Below are 23,233 nucleotides of genomic sequence, written 5' to 3'. Positions count from 1 at the left end.
CCTGGACCAGTTAGTAAAGCTGGGTGCTCAAGACACTTCCCTTCATTGTGGCCAGTACAGAGTTGGCCGAGAGATGATCTGATCCTCTGCTCAATCTTTTGCCAGTACTGTGGTTTGGATTTGGCATGTTTGCAATTTTTTTTTTTTTAACTGTTGGAGAATTTGAAGAATTAAAGGACAGCAGGAGGGTGTTTTACCCTAATGCTGAATTCTCTGACAAAAGAATGACTTCTCTATTGCTGTTTCTTTTATCATAGTCTTCTTTTATCATAGCTTCCCTCATAATTTTTAAAAAAAAAATTTTTTAGTTGTAGGTGGACACAATGCCTTTATTTTTATGTGGTGCTGAGGCTTGAACCCAGTTCCTCACATATGCTAGGCAAGCGCTCCACCACTGATCCACAACCCCAGCCCCTTCTTCTTAATTTTTTTTGCAAGTGTTTTGAAATATATCTCATATTAGTAGTTGGAAATAAAAATAGTATTGACATTTATAATGAAATGGCCACTAGCCCAGGGACTGCATTAGATCCCTTTACATTTATGAATCTCATTTAACCTTCAAAATCAGCTCCAGATACACTAGTGATTGCTGACTCCGTTTTACAGATGAGGAAACTAGAACCAAGAGAGGATTAAATAATTTGCCACAGGTTATATAGTTAGCAAGAGGCAAAATTGGAAATTGAATAAGGGTCTGTCTGAATTTTACTACACTGACGCTGTAATGTCATAGAAATCAGAAACCAAGCAGGAAACAGAGTACAACATGGAGAGCAACCCCAAGGAGATCGATTTAAACTACTGTTAGAATGGTTGTATATTGCTGTTCAGTGATTCTTCTTTAATATTGAGATGTGTTTATTAAACACAGAAAGCTAAGATTCAAATTTATATGCAGCTAACACACAGAAAAAACTGAATACCTACTGAATGCCACTCATTGTTATCTGGCACTCCACAGAGAGGACTTCACTTGGTAGTAACCATCCAAGGGCTGAAACATTATCCCTATTTTTATTTTTTAATTAGATCATTATAGTTATACATATGGGTTCATTTGAACAAAGTCATACATGCATGAAATTGATCTGTTCAGTGATTTTTAAAACCTGTAATTTAAATTCTCACCTAAACTTTAGAAATGTTTGGGCAACCTTTATGGAACTGTGAAACACAGTATCCTCCTTGGGTCCACAGAACCATGGCATGTGGTCTTCCAAATAGCGATCAAATACTAAAATAAATACTATAGTATGTGAGTGATATAAATTTAGATAAAATTTCCTTTATTGTTTCTCTAGGGTTTAAGCTTCCCAAGAAAGAAAAAGGTGGACCAAAAAGTACATTATCCTGACAATCTGAACACAAATATGATTGTTCTCTGTTACTAATGACTATGTTAACCAAATTTCTTTCACATATAACTGAACATTAATTGTCGCTCTGTAACAGTCTCCAAAAAAATGTAAGGGTAATTTTGGGCTGAGGATATGGCTCAGCAGTAGACCTCTTGCTTGGCACGCACAAGGCCCTGGGTTTGATTCTCCAGGACCAAAAAAATCAAAGCCCACAAAACTTAGTGATAATTCAAACCCAAATAGTGATCATTTATTATCTTATAATGGTTGAGATAACAACACTTTAGGAGCAACATGGTGGGTGGTTCTAGCTCAGGGTCTCTCTCAAGGTTGCAGTTCAGTGTTGGGGAGGGAGAGTCATCTGAAGGCTTACCTGGAGCTGAGAATCTGTTTCTGAGGTGGCTGTCACCCATGGCCACTGTCAGGAGGCCTTAATTCCTTGCCATATGGACCCCTGCATAGAGCTACTTGTGTGTCCTCAGAGCACATCAGCAGGCTTCCCACAAAGCAAGTGGTTCAAAAGAGAAAAGGGGGTAGACTGTCATACTTTATAGCTGAGTCTTAGAAGTGACACTCTGTTATTTCCACCACATGCTATATGTTAGAATTTACTAAATCCAGCTCATACTCAAGGAGAGGAATTGATCTTCACTTCTTGATGGTCTGTTTTACCATCATATGTAGGAACTCAAGAGTTGGCTGCAGTAAACAATTTCAAAATGATTGTGTTTTGAAGGTGACTTTAGTTTGGGACAGAAAGAGAGACAATGTATCATAAATGTGGAGTTCAATTTCTTTAACAGGAAAGGATAATAGTACTTTGACATACACACTAGATGACAGTACTTTTTTATTTCCCCATTTTATTCTTGGTGTATATAGTTGCACATACTGATGGGATTTTTGTTACGTATTGGTACATGCACGTAGTGTACACTATAACAGTATAACTTGGCCAGTATCACTTGCCAGTGCTTTCCCCAGTCTCTGCATCTCCCACCCCTTGGTCCCTTTCCCCTACTCGTCTCTCTTTGATTTTCATGAGATCGACCCCCACCCCCCCTTTCTTTTCCTTTTTCCTCTCTAGCTTCCATTTGTGAGAGAAAAAATACCTTCCTTGACCTTCTGAGTTTGAATTATTTCACTTAACATCCATTTTGCTGCAGATCACATAATTTCCTTTTTCTTAGAGCTCAGTAAAACTCCATTGTGTGTAAGTACCACATTTTCTTGATCCATTCCTCTATCGATATTCACCGAGGCTGGTTCCACAGTTTGGCTGTTGTGAATTGTGCTGCTCTAAACATGGGAGTGCATGTGTCACTGCAGTGGGATGACCTTGATGCTCTAGGATAAATAAAGAAGTAGTGAGCTGGGTCACACAGTAGTTCCATTCCTATCCTTTTGAGGAACCTCCATAATGGTTTCCATGGTGGTGGTGGTACTTCACAGTCTCACCAACAGTGTGAAAGTATTCCTTTTTCTCCATATCCTCCCCAACGTTTATTATTGTTTGTATTTTTGATGGCTGTCATTCTGGTGGGAGTGAGGTGAAGTAGTTGAAACCTCAGTGTAGTTTTGATTTGAATTTTCCTAATTGCTAATGATGTTGAACATTGTTTCATATATTTGTCGATCATTTGTATTTCTTCTTTTGAGCAATGTCTGTTTAATTTGTTTGCCCATTTATTAATTGGGTTATTTGATTTTTTGATATAACGTTTTTTGAGTTCTTTATATACTCTAGATATTAATTTTCTGGTCAGAAGAGTAACTAGCAAAGATTTTCTCCCATTCTATAGGTTCTCTCTTCATGTTCCTGATTGTTTACTTGGCTGTACAGAAGCTTTTTAAATGGATGCCCTCCTTCCCTCATTAACTCTTGGCATTGTTTACTGAGCTTTCAGGGTCCTGTTGAGAAAGTCATCGCTTTTGCCTAAAAGCTGGAGTGTTGGGCTGGGGTTGTAACTCAGTGGTTACTTGCACTTGCCTAGCATGTGTGAGGCACTGGGTTCGATCCTCAGCACCACATAAAAATTAATAAATAAAGGTATATATAAAAACAAACAAACAAAAAAAAAGCTGGAGTGTTGAACCTATGTCTTCTCCTAGAAGCTGCATAGTTTCTAATTCCTAGGTCTGGGATCCATTTTGAGTTGATTTTTGTTCAGGGTGATAGGAAAGGGTCTATTTTCATTCTTCTACATATGGATAACCAGTTTTCCTAGCACCATTTGTTAAAAAAGTCTGTCTTTTCTCCATTGTATGTTTTTGGCACCTTTGTCAAGGATCAGATGACTCTGTGTGGGTTTGTCTGTGGGTCTTCAGTTATGTTCTGTTGGTCTCTATGTCTGTTTTTAGGCCAGTACATACTGTTTTTGTTACTATAGCTCTGTAGTATAATTTGAAGTCAGAGATTATGGTACCTCCAGTATTGCTTTTTTGGCTTAGATTTGCTTTGGCTATTTTGGGTCTTTTATTCTTCCAAATGAATTTCAGAACTGTTTTCTAGTTCTGTGAAGAATGTCATTGGTATTTTGATGAAGATTGCATTGAATCTGTATATTGCTTTGGGTAAAATGGCCATTTTAATAATGTCCTCCTATCTATTCACTTTCAGCCTGTGGCTGTCTTTGCCTGCTTCAGGGTGTGGCTCTTGCAAACAACATATAGTTAGGTCTTGTGTTTTAATTCCCAGCCTATATCTTTTAGTTGGAGAGTTGAGACCACTTACATTCAATGTTATTAAGAGAGATGTGTAATAATTCGTGCCATTTTGACTTATGTCTAATGTTTAATGTGGTTCTGTTTCTCATTTGCTTAGCTACTCTTCAAATGAGATTTGTTCATTTGTGGCCTCTGGGGTTTTGTTTTTGGTTTCTTCTGTTGGAATATTTCTTAAGTAAGTTCTGTAGTGCCAGTTTAATAACTATGAATTCTTTTAGTTTCTGCTAATCTTGGAAGGTTTTCTCCTCTTCTTTGATTTTGAAAGATAACTTTGTTGGATATAGCAGTCTTGGTTGTCAGTTTCTTTCTTTCAGGACTTGGAACACAAGTCCTTTGAATTTGTATGGAGAAATCAGAAATGATTTTTAAAAATTTTTTTTAATATTTATTTTTTAGTTGTAGTTGGACACAATACCTTTATTTATTTATTTTTATGTTGTGCTGAGGATCAAACCCAGTGCTTCACACATGTGAGGCAAGTGCTTTACCACTGAGCTACATACAGCCCCAGCCCCTCTTTTATTATTTTCCTGAAGAGGTTAGCCATTCCATTATCCTGCATGTCAAAGCCCTTCTCAATTTCAGTGAGTCTTAAATTTGGTCTCATAACGTTGTCTTGGAGTTTATATTCTGATTATGGTTCCTTCTTTTCTTTAATGCTGTCTGAATGTTCAAGGCTGGCCACTCTGTCTTCCAGCTCTGAGATTCTGTCTTCAGCATGGGCTACTCCATTAGACTTTTACTGGTGGGTAGGACCTAGCATGGATCTAATCAGGTTCAGGGTCTTCATCAAGTGATGTCTGCTCTGAAGAGATGAGATCAGCACACTTCCAGGGCTTGGCAGTTGCTCATCTCTATCAGAAGTCTGGATCTCAGGAGCCTCCCAAGAATTCTGCTCACAGGTCAGGAAGCTAATCCTTCACATATTCTGCTACCCAGGAAACAGCCCTCCAGGCTTGGTCCCTGCAGGTATTCACACCTGCCTGTTCAGATTCCTCACTCGCTTTAGCTTGTTATGTGACCCCCAGACTCAAAGGAGAAATTAAGTGGGTTCCCCTTCGCTTTTCGGCTTGAATCCCCCTGAGGACAGTCTTCTCTGTGCCTGTTTCACTTCTGTCTGGTAGGTAGACTTTAGGCCACATGGCAGGGACTTGTGGGGACGGTCTGCATGTTTGCCTGATAGCCTGCTCTCAGAAGCTGCAGTATGGCTGCCTCGAGCTGCCTCCTTCTCAGCTGCCCGCAGCCATTGGGAAAAAGCATATAGTGCATCGTGTTGCCTCTGGATTGGCCAAGTTCAGGCCTCTTTTCTTGTCTCAGGATTTTCTGTACCAAATCTGTGTTTCCTCTCTCTCCCTCTGTGATGAATCAGTGTCACTAAAGCTGCCACTGCCATAACAGCTTGGCTCCAATATCTCCTTTTTCTTTGTTTAATGTACCTAAATTTCTGAGTCTCTAAGACACTATGATTGTCCAATATTGAATTTTAGTGAAATTCTTCTTTTGCCCACCTCACTAAGGAGCAGTACTCCCGCTACTTGAATCCTGAGCCATGGAGCAACTAGGAATACAGTCTTCCTCTAGCCTGGTGACATCTTGAATCCTGGTGACAGTGCTTATAAACAGCTAATGTGTGTTTTGCTGCCTTAAAAGGGATTATAATGACCTGGGGCTAAGAGACTTCACTTTGCCAGAAGGTTGGATTATGAAGAACTAATAAGACTTGGAGAACATCCAGAATAAGATAATTTATGATGTGATGTCAGACAGAGTAAGACATTTGTCTTTCAGACTTTTGTTGTAGCCCAAAAGGCAAAATAGGGGAAAGAGAAAACACCATGATAAACTGAAGGCCACATGGGCAGGTGGGGAGGAACGATAGCCCACCCAAGGAACTGAGCAGAGGCACTTACCTGCATGCTGATGGTATCTGCTATTAGGCACACGTTTCCACAAGAAATTTTTATCCTGGAGCTTTTTTAAAAAAGGACTGTTACTGCTGAGGTCCCATAGGTGTATGCCCTAGCCAATTTCTTGGTCTTTATTACTCAGGGAGGTGGAAGGATGTTATCTTCCCTACACGTTTATGTCTTTCTGTCCTAGAAAAGTAGGCTTGATAAATTAGAATTAACTAAAAAATCCCCTTTATTCTCTATCCTGGTCTTCAATTAAAAAATAAGCTCTAGCTGCCTCTTAACCCCTCTTTTAATGCTCCCGCCATCCACTCTGTTCCAGCTTCTTTTTCTTGTCTATTTTGGTTTAGATAGCTGTGAAAGATAGATATTACTCTCACTTGTCAAACTGGGAAAGAGGATTGAGAGATGTCGTGCAGGCTTCAGTGTCCTGAGTGTCTCTGTATCCCCAGCGTGATGCATGTGGTTCCCCCTTCCTTGCCTTAAAGCCACCACCTGTGTGCTTCTCTCTGAGAGAAGGGCTGTCCTGCAGAATGTAGGGCAGGCACCTGATTACTTGCCGGTGTGAGTGAGCTACAAAAAGCTTTCAGTGGTCGGTGGGCTGCAGTGAACAAACAGCAGGAACCTCCTGAAGAAAACAGCATGAGGTGGCCCAGAGAACACCTTTGAAGCCAAGGTGGGTGCTTCCAGCAGGCTTCCCACCGCCTGGCCTTGCAAAAGCTCTTGACCTTCTGGACCTCAGTTTGCCTTTGACATAGAGGGACCTACCTTGTAGAATTCTTACAAGCCTTCAGTGAGAAAATGTAAATGCATTTCTTTCTTCTGCTCTCTTTCCTTTCTCCACTCGTCATTTCCTTTCTTCCATTGTCATGGAAGGCGGAGGTTCAGTTGAGATCTGGTTAGTACTGGAAAGTGTCAAGAATTTTCCATTTCTTTCTCTTGCCCCAGGTGTTATGCTAACTACATTGATTCATTAATTGTTTCATTTAATCCTCAACATCAACCTGAGAAGGACTTAGTAATTATTGGCCCCATTTCATAGATATAGAGACTGAACTCTAAAGAGGGTTAAATAATTTACATTCTGATGATATAAAAAGTTCATTTTGATTCATACTAGAAGCCCAAATCTAGACCTCAGAGTGATTGATTGCTAATGTAGTAAGCAAACATTTTTCACAGTTCAGCTCATAGTTGACATACACCTTACATATAAAATGTAAAAGTCTTCTGCTTCTTTTAGATATCTATCATTGATTATTACAAATGAATAAATATGTTTTGCCTTTTTTAGAGTTCCTCTTCCTCAGCTAAGGAATATGATAGAAGATGTTGCCCAAACTTTAACATTTATGTATGGTTCTTTAGATAGGTAAGTACTTCTTTGAGCTGACTCTCAAGTTTTAAATACATGATTCTGTATCACCTTTGGCCCTTAGTAATATTTCTTGCTTGAGAAGTTACCTGTTTGGTTCCTCTCTTCTTCCATATTATAATTGTCTCATTTTATACTAGTTTTTATTCTGTAATGCTGGGCAGTTTTTCTTTTGATCCTTTTCTTTTTTTCCTTTCTGGGGGGAGGGTTATTACGTTAATGAAATTTTTAGTGGACTAGTGATACTATATTATATAGTGATCACTGTAAAACTTAGTGAGTCGGTTTATTTCTGTAGGGGCAAATGTCAGAGGATTTCTCCATAACAGATACAGAGAAAAGTAAGACTCTAAATAAAGTTTTGTATTTTCTATTCCTTTAAGACCATTGTCCAATTCACTGTCCTAAAATACAATGTTTCTTTCTCAAAAAACATTTTACTTACAAAATGCACTGGTACAAAAAATATACAACAGAGAAGGCACTGAACATTTTCATGTTATTTTTCTATATATTTTCTACACAATATGAATGTATATGCTCTTTCTTTATACATTGAGCCCGTATTATACATATCCTTCTGCTTCTCACTTTTTTAGCCTTACACTTTAATGCGATGCACATTTCTTGATTTGAAGATGGAAATTTGAGATAACTATTCAACATTCAAGAATGCAAAATCATGGATGTAAAATGGATTTTTTTCTTAGTGGGATTTTTCTACGTTTCGTACTTCTAAGGGATAAAATGATAGTTTTGCTTCCAAAGCCTTGAGAGCGTATCAGCATAAAAATCCAAACATTTTTCCAAACCATGGTGTTCTGCTCTATGGTGGATCTTTATTGTTAACTGTTCTCAAAGCATCATGGAGAATTTTCTGTGATGATGTCATCTGGCAAAACTATCTGTCTAGTTTGCAGTGTTTTACTGGAGGAGCCTAGAAGAGGTCAGCACATTCCTCCCCACCTGATTACTTGCCTGCATGAGTGAGCTACAAAAAGCAGGCATCTATACATAATGCTTTTACCTTTCACTAATCCAAAAATGTTTAACTAGTGAAGAGTAAGAGTGTAGTTATGAACTACCTCCTTAAATTTGCACTAGAGAAGCAAACTGCTGTATTACGCCATGTACAGCAAAGCTTTTTGCACCCATAAAATGAGAGACTATCAAAGTTTAAGTTTCTGCAATGACTTTTAATACATGAAACAGTCAACTGAAGTTGCTCTGAAAATTTCCAGTGAATCAGGTTGGGGGCAGAGGGACTCAGTTTCTCTGAATCTCCTCTTGAAGTTTAGCTTTCATTGATTTGGAAGTATTTCCAAGATGGGAGCAAATTTAGTTTCTGTTTGTTCAAGTGAGAATTTGAAGAACAAACCAATATACTAAATGTGAAGATTCACTGAATTCTTAAAACTAAAAAGCAATATGAACCCAAGATGTTAATAGAAATTTTATAATATTTTAATAACAAAGTTTTTTCTGATTATGGAACATATTAAGGGCCCATCATGAAAAATTACAAAAATATTTTTATAAGTCCAGAGATCTAATTATCTTTTTAAAGTTGTGAGCTGTTTAGTTCCCTGTAAGCCATAGAAAACGGATTTACGTATTAACAGGTTACTATTGTGGTCCAATTAAAGATCTAACATTTTCCTCCACCATTCCCAACCAGTCCATCTTGGTGTGTCTCAAAGCATGTCTCCATTCCAGCCAACCTCTCCATCGTCACTGTGGCCCTGCGCAGCCACTGCTGTGTCACACTACAGTAGCCTGACTAGTGTCCTTACCTCATTTCTTGCCACTTTAATTAATTTTCATAAAGCAGTTAAAGTTATCTTTCTACACTATTGTCGGCGCCTCTCCACCTGTTTGACATCAGACCTCAAACCACACCCCTCTCTACCCTGTACTATGGGGTAAAGCTTACCCTGCCTTAGGGCTTTTATACCCTTTCCTCCTTGGGATATCAGCATAAATGCCTCATGCTTAGAAACTCTTCCTTAATCATTTTATCTAAAATAGCCAAGTATCCAGGCATGATGGCACACACTTGTAGTTCCTATTTCTTGGAAGGCTAAGATGGGAGGATCACTTGAGCCAGAGTACAAGACTAACCTAGGCAACGTTGGGAGACCCAGGCTTAAAAATAAAAATGAGGAAATAGAATAACTAAGCAGTCCTGACCCCCATTCCCATCAGCCTCTTCTCTGTATAGTCCTGTGTAGGTATGCGGGGTTTCACCGGCTGCTCATTCATTCTCTCTCCATTAGAATCACGGGCCCCCGGAGCTCCTTGTCTTTTGTCTTGATGTTACTGCTGTGCCTCCGGAATTGAGATGGTGCCGGAACATGAAGGCACTCAGATATTTGCTGGACGAATCAGTGAAAGTTCTTTTCTTTTCTTTTGTACTGGGGATTTGAACCCAGAAGTGCTTTACTACTGAGCCACATCCCCACCCCTTTTTGTTTTGGGTCAGGGTCTTACCAAGTTGTTTATTGCCATGCTTAGTTGCTGAGGCTGGCTGTGTGATCCTGCTGCCTCAGCCTCCAAGCCACTGGGATCACAGGTACACCAGGTGTGTGCCCATATCTGGAGTGAATGTTATTTTGTCATGTTAATGTCCCAGGTACCAGTTATGTGTGAGCTAGTAGCTGTTCCAATAAATGGTTGCAGTTAGTGTTGTGTTACTTTTAAATAGCTAAAACCAAGTATTCTCTCTTTCTTTCTCCCTCCTCCAGTAATTATGCCTCAGTAATGGAGAGGAAAAGGAATAATTTATGTTCCGTATTTTCACTTACTGCATGCTACACTAGTTAGTAATAAGCATATTAAAAACTTAGGCATGTTATGTACTAGGTAGTTTATAGTGACTTCAATTATATTAACCCGTTTTTCACAGAGTTGGAAGCCAAAATTCAGAGAGAGGTTAGGTGATTTGTCCCATGAGAGCTGTTTAGTAAGAGCAGAGGTAAGTTGCAAAGCCAAGTCTCCACTATTACAAAGGTCGGAATCTCTTTATTACATTTTGCCTCAAAGATAGCAGGAGTGATAAATGGTTGAGAAATAGTCAAAGGTAAATGCAACTTACATTTTCTACAAAAAACAAACAAAACCCAAAGCCGGTTTCCCTGTGCTGTCCTAACTTCAGCCCTTATTCCTTCAGGTCCTTTGGCCAGGTTGAGAATGCTCCTCGTTTGGATCATTTCTTCACCTTGTTCTTTCAAAGAGCGCTGCAGCCTGCCAGCCCCCCTCCCTGTGCCAGTCCCAGTGCTTGGCAGTACGAAGCTTCCAGTGCAGCGCTTTTAGACAGCCTCCCTGGAGTTCGGTGGCTCACACTTCCACAGGAAATCAAGGTAGCGTTAGGTGTCAAAAATAAGAGTCAGTCCGCTAAAAATAACAAAATCGCTCGTTTTAAAAATTATTTTGTGTTTTTGTGGTGGGGTTGAACCCAGGAGTCTTATGCATGCTAAGCGTGACTCTACCACTGAGCTATACCACCGCCCAGCAAGATCTTTCTTTACATGAACAAATGTGTTTTGCCTTTGGATTGTCCCATGATGGTTAAATATTATCAGGGTGACATTAGTTGTAGATGACATTGTCTGTACACCCAGATTAACTGTACTATTGAATTATTGACAAGATCATTTCAGAGGCGTTCATCAGTGCAGATCACCATATGTCTAGTTACAGCATCTCTGTTAGTATTTAAAGGGGCACCGTCTTATAGCCATTTCTCTGCCTGTAGAGAAACCTAGGGTTATGTTATAGGAGAAAAATCTAATTCATGATTCTATTCTTCATGAAACTAGAACATGTGACTAAAGAAATGCCTTCTAGATAGTTGAATAATTTTTTCAGTTGATATATGAATCTCCTTGCTCAGCTTCTCATCTATAAAATAGGAAAAATAATAGTATGTACTTCATAAAGGAGCTGTAAGTTACTACATGTGAGGGCTTAGGATTTTGCCTGGCACACTGCAGTTGTGGTTTGGAAATATTATTATACAATTATTATTTGAAAGGAGCTGAAAAAACAATATTTTTTAGTTGTCAGTGGATCTTTATTTATTTATATGTGGTGCTGAGAATCGAAACCCAGTGCCTCACATATACTAGGCAAGCGCTCTACCACTGAGCCCCAGCCCCAGCCCCTAAAGCAAGTTTTAAAGAAACTTCACTTCCTGTTTATTTTTATTTTGTTCTAATCTGTCACCTGCCTCATGGTGCCTCCTCTGCTGTCTCCAGCCAAAGTTACCATTTTTCTAATCATCTAAAACCCAAAAAGTGTAAAATACAGAAATGAACCTCACCAGTGTTTTCATAAGAAAATGTAAGTGTTCAACCAAAAAAGAAGTTACTAAATAATGTTGCCTTTAAGGTAGGAAGACCCTGCCTTCAGAGGGTCTCTGCCTTGGAAAAGTACAGGCCCACCTCTTGAGTCAGAACATACCAACTCAAGCAGCCTGCCGTTCTGGGTGGAGCTACCCCGCGCCTTGCCCCATCTCAGAGTCTCTTCATTAAAGAAACCTCTTTGGTCAAAATATGTTGCCTCTTCTTTTTGTGATAGTAAAGGTACTTAATGGTTTCAGGAAGGGGCATTTTTTTTTTTTTAATTTGTGGTTTCGAGTCATTAAGTATTATCTCCCTCTAAGATACTTCAGACATTTTAAAATGTAGTCTGTTTTATAAAATATAAGTCCTTTTATGTTCAGATTTCTTTTTTACTGGATTTTTTTTCTTAGTTTAGAATGCATATGATTAGGAGACTTACTTTCTTTTCTAAAGTTTTAACCTAAAAGAGTACCAAACTTATAAATCACTGTGCAAATTCTGGTATGTATTTTTTAATTTATTGCCTCAAATTGTAACTGTTGTTTATCTCCCCAAAGCTTTGATAGTTTTTATTCTTGTTAAATCTTAGTACTTAGCAGTACTAAGACTGTGGAAGTCAGTCTTCATTGTGCCCAGTGCTCAGAATTAAGCTATGTCTTTTGGAATCCAGAAAAAGCTCTAGTTTGCAGTCAAGCAAAGTAGTTGAGACTAGTACACAGGAAACACTAGACTTAGAGCTTAGATATTTTCTATATTTTGTAGTCTGGTTAAGAGAATTAAGAATAATACTTTTGGAGCTGGGCACGGTGGTGCACACCTGTAATCCCAGCGATTTGGAAGGCTGAGGCAAGAGGATCATGGGTTCAGAGCCAGCCTCAGCAAAAGCGAAGCACTAAGCAACTCATTGAGATCCTGTCTCTAAATAAAATACAAAATAGGGCAGGGTATGTGACTCAGTGGTTGAGTGCCCTCTGAGTTCAATCCCCAGTGCTATAATAATCATAATCATAATTTGGAAAGAGGGATAGATATTTTTGCTAAAGTTGTTTTAGGATTTCTTTAATTAATGTAAAGTTTGAAGGACATAATAACCTGTGAAGGTTATTTTTGTGTGTGTGTGTGATTGTATGTGTGTGTGTGTGTGTGTCTACATTTTAGGTTAGTTTTAGGTTTGTAGAAAAATTCAGAGAGAGAAATTTTCTATGCATACCTGCTACCACACACCCCATGTCTCCCCATCGTCAGCATCTCTCACCACATGATAGAAATCATTATGACCAACCAGACATGGTCGTGCACACCTGTGATCCCCGCCTCTCAGGAAGCTGAGGCAGTAGGATCACAAATTCAAGGCCAGCCTCAGCAGCTTAGCAAGACTTTCTCAAAATACAGGTCAAAAAGGGCCTGGGGCTGGAGGTGTGGGGAGAGGCAGCTTTGGTTGTGGCTCAGGGGCAGAGCACTTGCCTAGCATGTGTGAGGCAGTGGGTTTGATCCTCAGCACCATATAAAAATAAATAAAATAAAGGTATAAAAATTACCATAACAAAAACAGGGGGCTCTGGGAGTATAGATCAGAGCCCCCTTTTTTAGTAACAATTTTTGAGGGGATATCAAGGATTGAACCCAGGTAGAGCACCATGGGTTTAATCCTTGATACCCCATCAAAAAATTGTTACTATTGAACCTACATTGACACATCATAATCACCAAAATGCACAGCTCAAATTAGGGTTCACTCTTGGCGGGGTACCTTGTGTGGGTTTGGATACATGTATAGTGGCATGTATCCACCCTTGCCATCACAAAAGAGTAGTTTCGCTGCCCTGAAATTTCTCTGTGCTGTACTTATCCCTCTCTTTCATCCTTCCATTCCTCTAAACCTTGGCAACAAGTGACCTTTTGATATCTCCATAGTTTTGTATTTTTAAAAATGTCATACAGTTGGAATCATGTAGCACACAGCCTTTTCAGATTGGCTTCTTTCACTTGGTATGATGCATTTAAGGCTCCTCCTCATCTTTTCATGGCTTGATAGGTCATTTCTTTTTAGTGTTGAATAATATTCCTTTCTTTAGATGTATCACAGTTTATTTATCCTTTTACTTACTGAAGGACATCTTGGTTACTTTCAAGTATAAACATTCTTGTATAGGTTTTGGTGTGGACATGAGTTTTCAGTTCTTTCTGGGTAAATGCCGAAGAGCTTAACTACTGGATCAAATAGTTTTAGGAGTATATTAGTTTTAGGGCTGGGGTTGTGGCTCAGCGGTAGAGTGCTTGCCTAGCATGTGCAGGGTACTGAGTTTGATCTTCGGCACCACATAAAAATAAAATAAAGGTATTGTGTCTAAATACAATTAAAACAAAATGTTTTTTTTAAAAAAGAGTATATTAGTTTTTTAAGGCAGTGACTAACTGTCTTCTAAAGTGGTTGTGCCATGTGCATTCCTGCCGGCCACAGGGAAGGGTCCCCGTTCTGCATCCTCTCCAGAATGTGGTGTTGTCAGCTTCTGGATTTTGGCCATTGTTTTGGGTGTGCAGCGACATCTTATTGTCTTGATTTATATTTCTCTAATGACTTATGATGGGGAGCATATTTTCATATACTTAATTGCCATCTGCACGTCTTGTTTGGTCAGGTATTTGTTGAGGTCTTTGGCCCATTTTTTGGTGGGTTTGTGTGTGTTCTTATGGAGTTTGCAGAGTTCTATGTTATACTTTGGATAACAGTCCTTTATTAAATGCATCTTTTGCAAATATTTTCTCTAGGTCTATGTCTCATCTTGTGATTCTCTTGGCGATGTATTTAGCAGAGTAAGAACTCTTAATTTTAATGAAGTGTGGCTTGTCAATTATTTTTTAGTCAATAATACCTTTGTTGTTGTATCTAAAAAAATCATTGCTATACCCAAGGTAAGTTTTCCTCCCATTTTATCTTTTAGGAGTTTTATTGCTTTACATATTATATTGTGATCCACTTAGGAGTTAACTTTGGTGAAGGGTCTCCAGATTAAGTCTTGTCCAGATTCTTTTCTTTTTCATGTGCATGTCTGGTTGTTTGAGCAACATTTGTTGAAGACTGTCAACTGTCTTTGCTCCATTGTCTTGTCTTTGCTCCTTTGTTAAAGATTAGTTGATTATATTCATGTGGATCTGTTGTGGGATCTTTGTTCTGTTCCATTGATGTATTTTTCTATTGGCAAACGGTCTTGATGACCATAGCTTTGTGGCAAGTCTTGAAGAAAGGAGTGCCAGTCCCTCTGACTTCGTTCTCCTTCACTGTTGTGTTAGCTATTCTGGGTCTTTTGCTTCTCCATAAAAACTTTAGAATCATTTCGTCAGTTTCCACAAAATAACTTGCTGGTATTTTTGTTGAGACAGTATAGAATCTATAGATCAAGTAGGAAAGAAATGATGCTCAACAATATTGAGCCTTCCTGTCTATGGACTCTCTCTCAATTTATTTTGTTCTTTTTTGATTTTGTTCATCAAGTATTATAATTTTCCTCATATAGATCTTGTACATATTTTATCAGATTTCTAAGTAATTCATTTTGGGAGGGTGCTAATGAAAGAGTAGTATGTCTTTACTAACAAATTCTACAGGAAGGCAGCTGATTGTGTATATCGACCTTTGATCCCGTAACCTTTTCTGTGATCACTCATGGGCTCCAGGATTTTTTTTTTTCCCCAGGCTTGGTCATTTCTTTCAGGTTTTCTACACAGGAAGATCATGTTATCTGTGAAGAAAGTTCGTTTTACTCCTTCCTTCCCAATCTGTATGCCTTTTGTTTTTGAACTTGTGATGTGATGTTGAACAGGAGTGGTGATGGGGAGCATCATTGCCTTATTCCTGATCTGAATGAGGAAATGTCTTATTTCTCACCCTTTAGCATGATGTTAGCTGTAGGGTTTTGATAGTTAAAGAAATCCCCCTTTTCCTAATTTTCTGAGAGGATTTTTAAAATTATTACCATGAATGGAAGTTAGAATTTGTCAGATTTTTTTTCTTTTTCTCTCTCTCTCTTTTTTTTTTTACTGTATATGTTGATACAGTCGTGTGACTTTTCTTTTTCAGCCTATTGATGTGATTATTCTTATGTTGAACTAGCCTTGCATCCCTGGGTTAAATCCCACTTAGTTGTGTGGTATAATTCTTTTTATATGTTCTTGGATTATACTTACTAAATTTTGTAGAGGGGTTTTCATCTATATTAATTAGGGATAGTCTATACTTTTCTATATACCTTCATATGCTTTTGGTATTTAGGGTAATGCTGACCTCATAGAAAGAGCTAGAAAATATTTCTTCTTCTGTCTTCCTGCTTCTATCTTCTTAAAGTGTCTATAGAGAATTGGTATAATTTCTTCCTTCAATGTTTGGTAGAATTCACCAGCAAACCCATCTGTGCCTGGTACTTTCTGGGCCTGGAACATTCTGGCTTTGCAAATTGATTAATTATTGATTCAGTTTCTTTAATATATAGACCTATTTAGAGTGTCTTCTTGTGTGAGTTTTGGCAGATTGTGTCTTTCTAGGAGTTGTCCATTTCATTTAGGTTATCAAATTTGTGAGCATACAGTTGTTCATAGTATCTTTTCTTATCTCCTTAGTGTCCCTGGGATTAGTAGTGATATCCTCTTCTTGAGTTTGGATATTGTTAATTTGTCATTTCCTCCCCTTTGCTAGCCTGACTAGACGCTTAATGATGTCATTGATCTTTTCAAAGAGCCAGCTTTGGTTTCCATTGATCTTTCTCTCTTACTTTCCTGTTTTCTGTGTCATTGCTTTCTGCTCTTTTTATTACTTCTGCTTTTTGTGTGTGTATTTAATTTGCTCTTCTTTTTTCTAGTCTCTTAATTTAGATTGTTGATATAAAAGATTTCCCCTGAGCACTGTTTTTGGTACATCACACAAATTTTGATAAATCATGATACCATTATCATTTAGTTCAAGCTCCTGAGAGCTGGAGATATAACTCAGTGGTGCTTGCAAAGTATGTGTGGAGCTCTGGAAAAAATAATTTTTGTAAGCTTCTCTTGAGAATTCCTCTTTGAACCCTGTGTGATTATCAGTCTAGTGGATTAATGAGCACCATATTTGTTACTACTTTCTATTTACTGCCCTGTTTTTTTGTTCTCATTTTGTATTCTGTTTTTTGGTAGGCTTTTGTGCCAACAGCCTTTGGATTGTGAGCTTCACAAATGTTTCTTTTTTCTCCCAATTAGGTGGGACAGGACGGCTAGAATGAGCTTGAATTGGGTATTTCTCTTTTCCCACGTATAAGGTTACAGGTTTTTTCTTCTCCAATGTGGAAGGCTATTGCTGACTGCAGTTGGATATCTTTTCCTGAAGGTCAGTTAACTTTCCTGAAGGTCTGATGACATCCCAGAAGGTTAAGGTGTATTAACTATCTTCTCTGGAGGACAGGCTTTGTTAAGAAGAGTAGAGTGTTCTGGAGTATTCTGGAGTGTTTCTTTCCTCCTCCTCCTGCTAGAAGCACGAGAGGACTTTTTTCCCCCAATATTTACTCCTGATGAAAAACTCACAAGCCTGCAGGTCCCCGAAGACTGAGTCCTGCTGGAGTTTCTGAGTCTCGGACTTGCCCACATGGAGCCTCCGGCCGTTGGCCATGGTCCAGGTTTTCCTGTCCTGGCACTGGGCCTTTTGGCACTTCCTGCTTCTGAGTCTGTTCTGGAAAGTGATGAGCCGCTGAATTCCCATCTCCCCAGCCCTGGGGCGGCATTCTCTGTCTTCTTCCTTCTCTCACAGAGACAAGTTATTGACCTTGTTCTGCTTTAATCCTGTCTATTAGCCTACAGAGTTCAGCAGCAGAAATGGCAACTCATTAAACAGTTTCTCACGTCAAAAATTACTTGTCATGACAGAGTGGTAGTTTCAGGCTCTTTATGTGTGTAACCAGAAACCAAAAGTCCACAAGGATTTTTTTTTTTTTTTTTTTTACCAGAAAACGGAAAGAACTTATATACTTTTTCTCTTTGAGACTTTTTTTTCCTGTCTTGAGTAGTATTGTATTGACTATGTATCTTCTAAAGGAAAATACTAAGGAATTTAATGTCTTGAAGTACTCTGGTTAAAAACGTGTATGAGGTAACTTGTGCCCATCAGATTTCAGTGTGAATAGTTATTTTTACTTGGATATAATTTATTTGTTTTGAGTTTAGTATATGATGAAGCTCATTTAGTTTTACTTTTCAAGCATTTGAGAATATACTCATTTGTTAGGTACTCTCTTTTTAAATATGTTTTCCTAGAACACACTGGAATAGCTAAAAGAATAGGTGTTTTACTTGTTCTCATGATAATGAAGAAGCAGTTATGATAATCCTGTGTATTAGCCTGCAGAATTCAGCAGCAGGAATGGTAACTCATTAAACAGTTGCTCAGGTCAAAAATTACAAATCTGTAATTTCTTTGTCCTATAGTTTTTCCACAAAATAAGACTATAGCCTAAAAAAAAAGCATTTGCTAGATGCAGAAAATGTAGGTCACAAATGAGTAATAGGTCATTACTGTGTGAAATGCATTGAAAGCTGTGACCAATGTTTCAAAGGCTTTTGTCATCTCAGTAGGACATGGTGTGTGAAACAGTCCTGCAGAGAATGTCTCAGCCTTTAAAAAAAAAAGAAAAGAAAGAAAGAAAACATTCTTATTCACGTACAGTTTGTATACTGCAAACTTCGATTGCCTTATCTTTTCAGTTTGTACATATACACACACAGATACATTACAGACTGAACTACAGGTCAAACATGCTCTGTTTTTAAACTCTGAATGCTTTAGGGCAAAGTTCAGTTAATTTCTGTAGAAACAAAAGCCAAATCTATGCAAAAGATTTATTTCTAATAACTCAGTAGGGTATTCAGTACTGTGCCAGATTCCAGGGGTACTCTTGCCTTCATGTTTTAATCTATGAATAAAGATTGACAATCCTTTTATTCAAAACATTGTATACCAGAAAGAGGGAAAAATGTTGGCATTTTCCAAGAATACCACTGTTGAGAAATATACAGGAAATTGAAAAACAGAAATAGGTTGGCTGCATTAATATTGATTATCATTCTCATTTTTCTTCAAGAAATTTAATGGATTAAACTGTTTCTGAGTTAAAACTGGAAAGATTTTTTTTACCTCATAAATTTTTATATTATTACATCTTAATAATTACGATTTACTTGAGGGGCTAGGATTGTGGCTCAGTGGCAGAGTGCTTGCCTAGCATGTGGGAGGCTGGGTTCTATTCTCAGCACTGCGTGTAAATTTAAAAAAATGAATAAATAAAGGTCCATTGACAACTATAAAATAATATTTTAAAAAAAGATTTACTTGAAAAAGGCTCATACGTTAAATAAATTAATGTCATTGTAGTTAGAAAATTTAAAAATAAGATGTTCCATTTTGAGACATTTCTTAAGTAAACAAAGCATACAGAGCCTTACTCAATTCTTCAAGTAATAATTAAGCACTTTTTATGTGTCCACCACAGCAAAGGAAACAAGTAACTAATAGGAATCAAATGTTTATTACTCTTTTTTTTTTTTTTTTTTTAAACATAGATGGAACTAGACACAGCATTAAGTGACCTGGAGGCCGCAGATTTTGCAGAACTGGTAAGAGGAGGAGGGGAAAGGGTCAATATTAATTCTTATTATGTAAATCAGTCAGTATTCTAAGTATTTACCAAGTGGACTTTTGTAATAATCTTGAAAAACACAACATTATGCCTTTTTTGACACTGGCAAAACCTGTTTTGTTTGCCTTAAGGTTTTTCTACTCAATGGAAAATATTTGTTACATAATATGTAATATGACATTAAAAATGACTAATAACAATGGGTGTTCTTAAGAATGAGGCTTCTTGGGTTGGGGTTGGGGCTCAGTGGTAGAATGCTTGCCAGGCATGTGTGAGGAACTGGGTTCAATTCTTAGCTCCACATATAAATAAATAAAAATAAAATTCTATTGACAACTAAAAGAAATATAAAAAAATGAAAAACAAAGAATGAGTCTTCTTGAGGAAAGGAAATGTAGATGTCACATTGATCAACTTAAGTGAGAGTCTTTTATTTCTAAATTCAACTTGGAATTGTCAGAATGTTGTTTGTAATCTTTGAAAAAGTATATTTCCTTGCTCTGTCCAATGGAAAGGACAAGAAACAGTGACCATTTTAGCAATAGTATCACTACCCAGGCCATGGTGTATAAATGATATTTCTCATCAAAAGGAACCAGATTCCTCAGAAAAATGGCTCATTTCAGATTTGGGGCTGAAAATATATATAAGTCTGAGAATATCATAACTTATAAAAAAATCCGGAGTGCTTTAAAAAATTACTGGGGATATATATATGATGGGGCTAGAATTGTCAGAAACCACCTCAGAGGGGCTCTCCCTTGAGCCTGCAGAAGGTTAGTAACTGCAATCGATTAGAATAGATCTGATATGTTTAAATCCCAGAGTTCATAATGATACATGAGGAAAAATAGGAACTTATTGATTAACTTTGGAAAATGCTAGGGAATGAACTCGTTTTTCTGAAAACTAGTAAATGAAGAAGAATCAAGTATTTATTCTGCCTTTCCTCTCTGAACTGTATATCAAAATACCAAATAAAGATGAAGGGGAGTTTCTCATGGAACGAGTCCACCTAACAACATGTTCAGAAAGAATGACAGAATTGGAATATTGCCATTGTGTAGTCCCTCAGTCATCTAATGATCTAGAAATGGTCATCAGTAGCTGTTAATATCACAGAAAGAAAGACAGCCAGAGAGTACCTGGTTGCTGATGGAAGGACACAAACCATCCATGAGGCCTCAGTACCTAACTACCAATTACAGGAAATGTCATTAAAATGGAACATGTTAATGACCCTATTGAGGTAAGGGAGGTTACAGTCAGCAAAATTCAGACCTGGAAACATAGGACTGTGTCTTCAACAAATAAACCAGAAAAGTGTGAGTGAGGCAAGGGGAGAGGGGAAAACTTGAGAGAGAAAGCTCTGTGTCAGTTATGAAAGACTTAAGCATGTCAACCAGGACAGCATATGGCCTTTCTTGGATCATGATTTAAGTGAACTTTTAAAAAACTTTTTTTTTTTTTAATATTTATTTTTTAGTTTTCGGCGGACACAACATCTTTGTTTGTATGTGGTGCTGAGGATCGAACCCGGGCTGCACGCATGCCAGGCAAGCGCGCCACCGCTTGAGCCACATCCCCAGCCCCTTAAAAAACATTTTTAAAAAATATTTAGTTATTTATTTATTTTTTTTAGTTTTAGGCAAACACAACATCTTTATTTTTATGTGGTGTTGAGGATCGAACCCAGTGCCCCACGCATGCCAGGCGAGTGCGCTACCACTTGAGCCACATCCCCAGCCCACTAAAAACATTTTTAAGATAATCAAGGAAACATAAATCTAATGACGAATGTTAGATGAGAATAATTCTTGAGATATGATAATGGTATAATGTTTATATTTTAAATTCCTTCTGTTTTAGAGATACATTCGGAAGTATTGCAGATGAAATGATATATCTGGTATTGGTTTAGAAATAATTTAACAGAAGGAGGAAAAAGAGAGGGACATAGATGAAACAAGATGAGCTAGGTACTGGTCATAGTCAAAGTGGGTTGATGACAGGACAACATTCTCTTTTTGTATCCATTAAAATTTCAGTATAAGTATTCTTTTAAAAAGAACAGGAGTCAGGTACAATGGTGCACACCTGTAATTTCGCCTACTTAGGAGGCTGAGGCAGGAGGATCAAGGCTTAGTAATTTAGAGAGACCCTGTCTCAAAACAAAATTTTAAAAGTGCAGGGAGCAGAGAATGTGTAGTTCATGATAGAACTTGCCTAGCATGAGCAAGGCCCTGGGTTCAGTCCCCAGCACTGTAAACACACACACACACACACACACACACACACACAAATAAATAAATAAATAAAGTAACTAGAAAGTGAGGAAATAGAAGGCCTTAGGGTTGGATCATCCCCAAGAAGATTGCTAGTGAGAGTGGGGAAGGAATGTTAGCTTGAATAGGAGGCTGAATCCCTCATTAAGATCCTGAGCAAGTGGAAGGGAGTTTTGTTTCTAAGAATGGAAATTCAACCAAGGTTGTAATTTTTTTCACTGTTGGAGAATGTTTAGATGGAGAATAATTATTAGGAACAGTTTAGATCTAAAGTGTTAAAATATCAGTTTTTAAAACTTACAACCAATAGGTTTAATTTAGAATCTATCTCTGTAGAACATCATTTTAATGAGAGTGGAGCTAACAGTATTTTCTATGGTTAGAAAAGGATTTATTGGGATACCTGGGGTATAAGATCAAAAACACAATCAATAAAGGAAAAAATAACAAAATGAGAATGTAAAACGGTACGACTACTTTGGAAAACTGTGTGGAAGTTTTTCTTTAATCCAAATATATACCTCATAAGATTCAGCCATCCTATTCACATCTGTTTACCCAAGATAAATAAAAGCATATGTTGCTGTGGACCAGCACGACATCATTTCAGAAACTGGAGGGGCCAGGAGGGGATGAAGAAAAGCCAAACACTCGCATATAGAGAAAAAGCTGGGCCATAGTGGGAAAGCCGAGCCCTAGTGAAGCTTGACTAACACCAGAGCCAGCTCAGCACGTTTATTATATAGGTTTGTCATCAGAATGTTTTTTGTGAGGAAGTTTTAGCAGAGCAGGCAGCCTGAAGGATACAGCAAAACTTACAAGACATCGAGGTCATCTTGTTATTTCTAGAATTCTCAATCTTCCTGGGAGTTGGTGTCTGAATCCAAGGTTCCAACTGTCAGAGCTGCACCTTTGCACTTAGCCTGCTGTGGCTACTGTTACTATAACAACTGGGGCATCTGAACCTGCACTTTTGGACAGGCAGCTCCCAGTGTAAATGCAGCCATGAGGGAATCAGAGACCATGGTTCAAGTCACCAGTGTCCACAATATGTATTGCAGAAGCCTACACATAACTCTTCATGGCAGCTTTGTTTGTGATAACCAAAAACTAGAAATAATCCGAATGTCTATCAACAGGTGAATGGACAGATAGATTGTGTTATATCCGGCATTGGATACCACTTAGAAAAACCACTGGGGTGGGGGATGCATTAATGGACTCTTCTTGTCTTCATTGTGGTGGCACTTAAGCAACTGTATGCATTTGTTACAACTCACACAAGGGTTCACAGTGAATTTTACCTTAATATAAAAAATGAAAAGGGAGAATCTATCCTAAACTTTTTGTGAAGTTTGTTTAAAATTGTATCATATTTTTTTAATTTGTGTTCTTCAGTTTAAAAAAATTTTTTTATTAAGGTTCAGTTTATACTTAGTGAATTCTTCTTCCCCTTTATAGTCAAATCCTCTTTCTACCTTCTGTCACTTGCAACCACTAGTCTGTTTTCTCTTCCCATGATTTTACTTTTTCAGGATGTCACATAAGTTGAATCTGTAGTATGTAATTTTTGTCTA

At 37.9% G+C, this 23,233-nt stretch overlaps 1 protein-coding gene across 2 annotated transcripts in view; it reads left to right on the top strand.

Moving 5' to 3' along the window:
• The window catches only part of Intu (inturned planar cell polarity protein), an 85,900-nt gene that overhangs the window by 44,451 nt on the left and 18,216 nt on the right, over positions 1 to 23,233 (top strand). For both annotated transcript variants that reach the window (XM_027926656.2, XM_071614692.1), the window contains exons 7-9: positions 7,293 to 7,370; positions 10,543 to 10,732; positions 19,295 to 19,348. In XM_027926656.2, coding sequence (XP_027782457.2) covers positions 7,293 to 7,370; positions 10,543 to 10,732; positions 19,295 to 19,348 — 322 coding nt within the window. The remainder of the gene's footprint in view (positions 1 to 7,292; positions 7,371 to 10,542; positions 10,733 to 19,294; positions 19,349 to 23,233) is intronic.

This window comes from Marmota flaviventris, chromosome 7 (genome assembly GCF_047511675.1).
Source record: "Marmota flaviventris isolate mMarFla1 chromosome 7, mMarFla1.hap1, whole genome shotgun sequence".
NCBI classification, from domain to species: Eukaryota; Metazoa; Chordata; class Mammalia; order Rodentia; family Sciuridae; genus Marmota; species Marmota flaviventris.
This window is presented reverse-complemented; position numbering and strand designations above follow the sequence as displayed.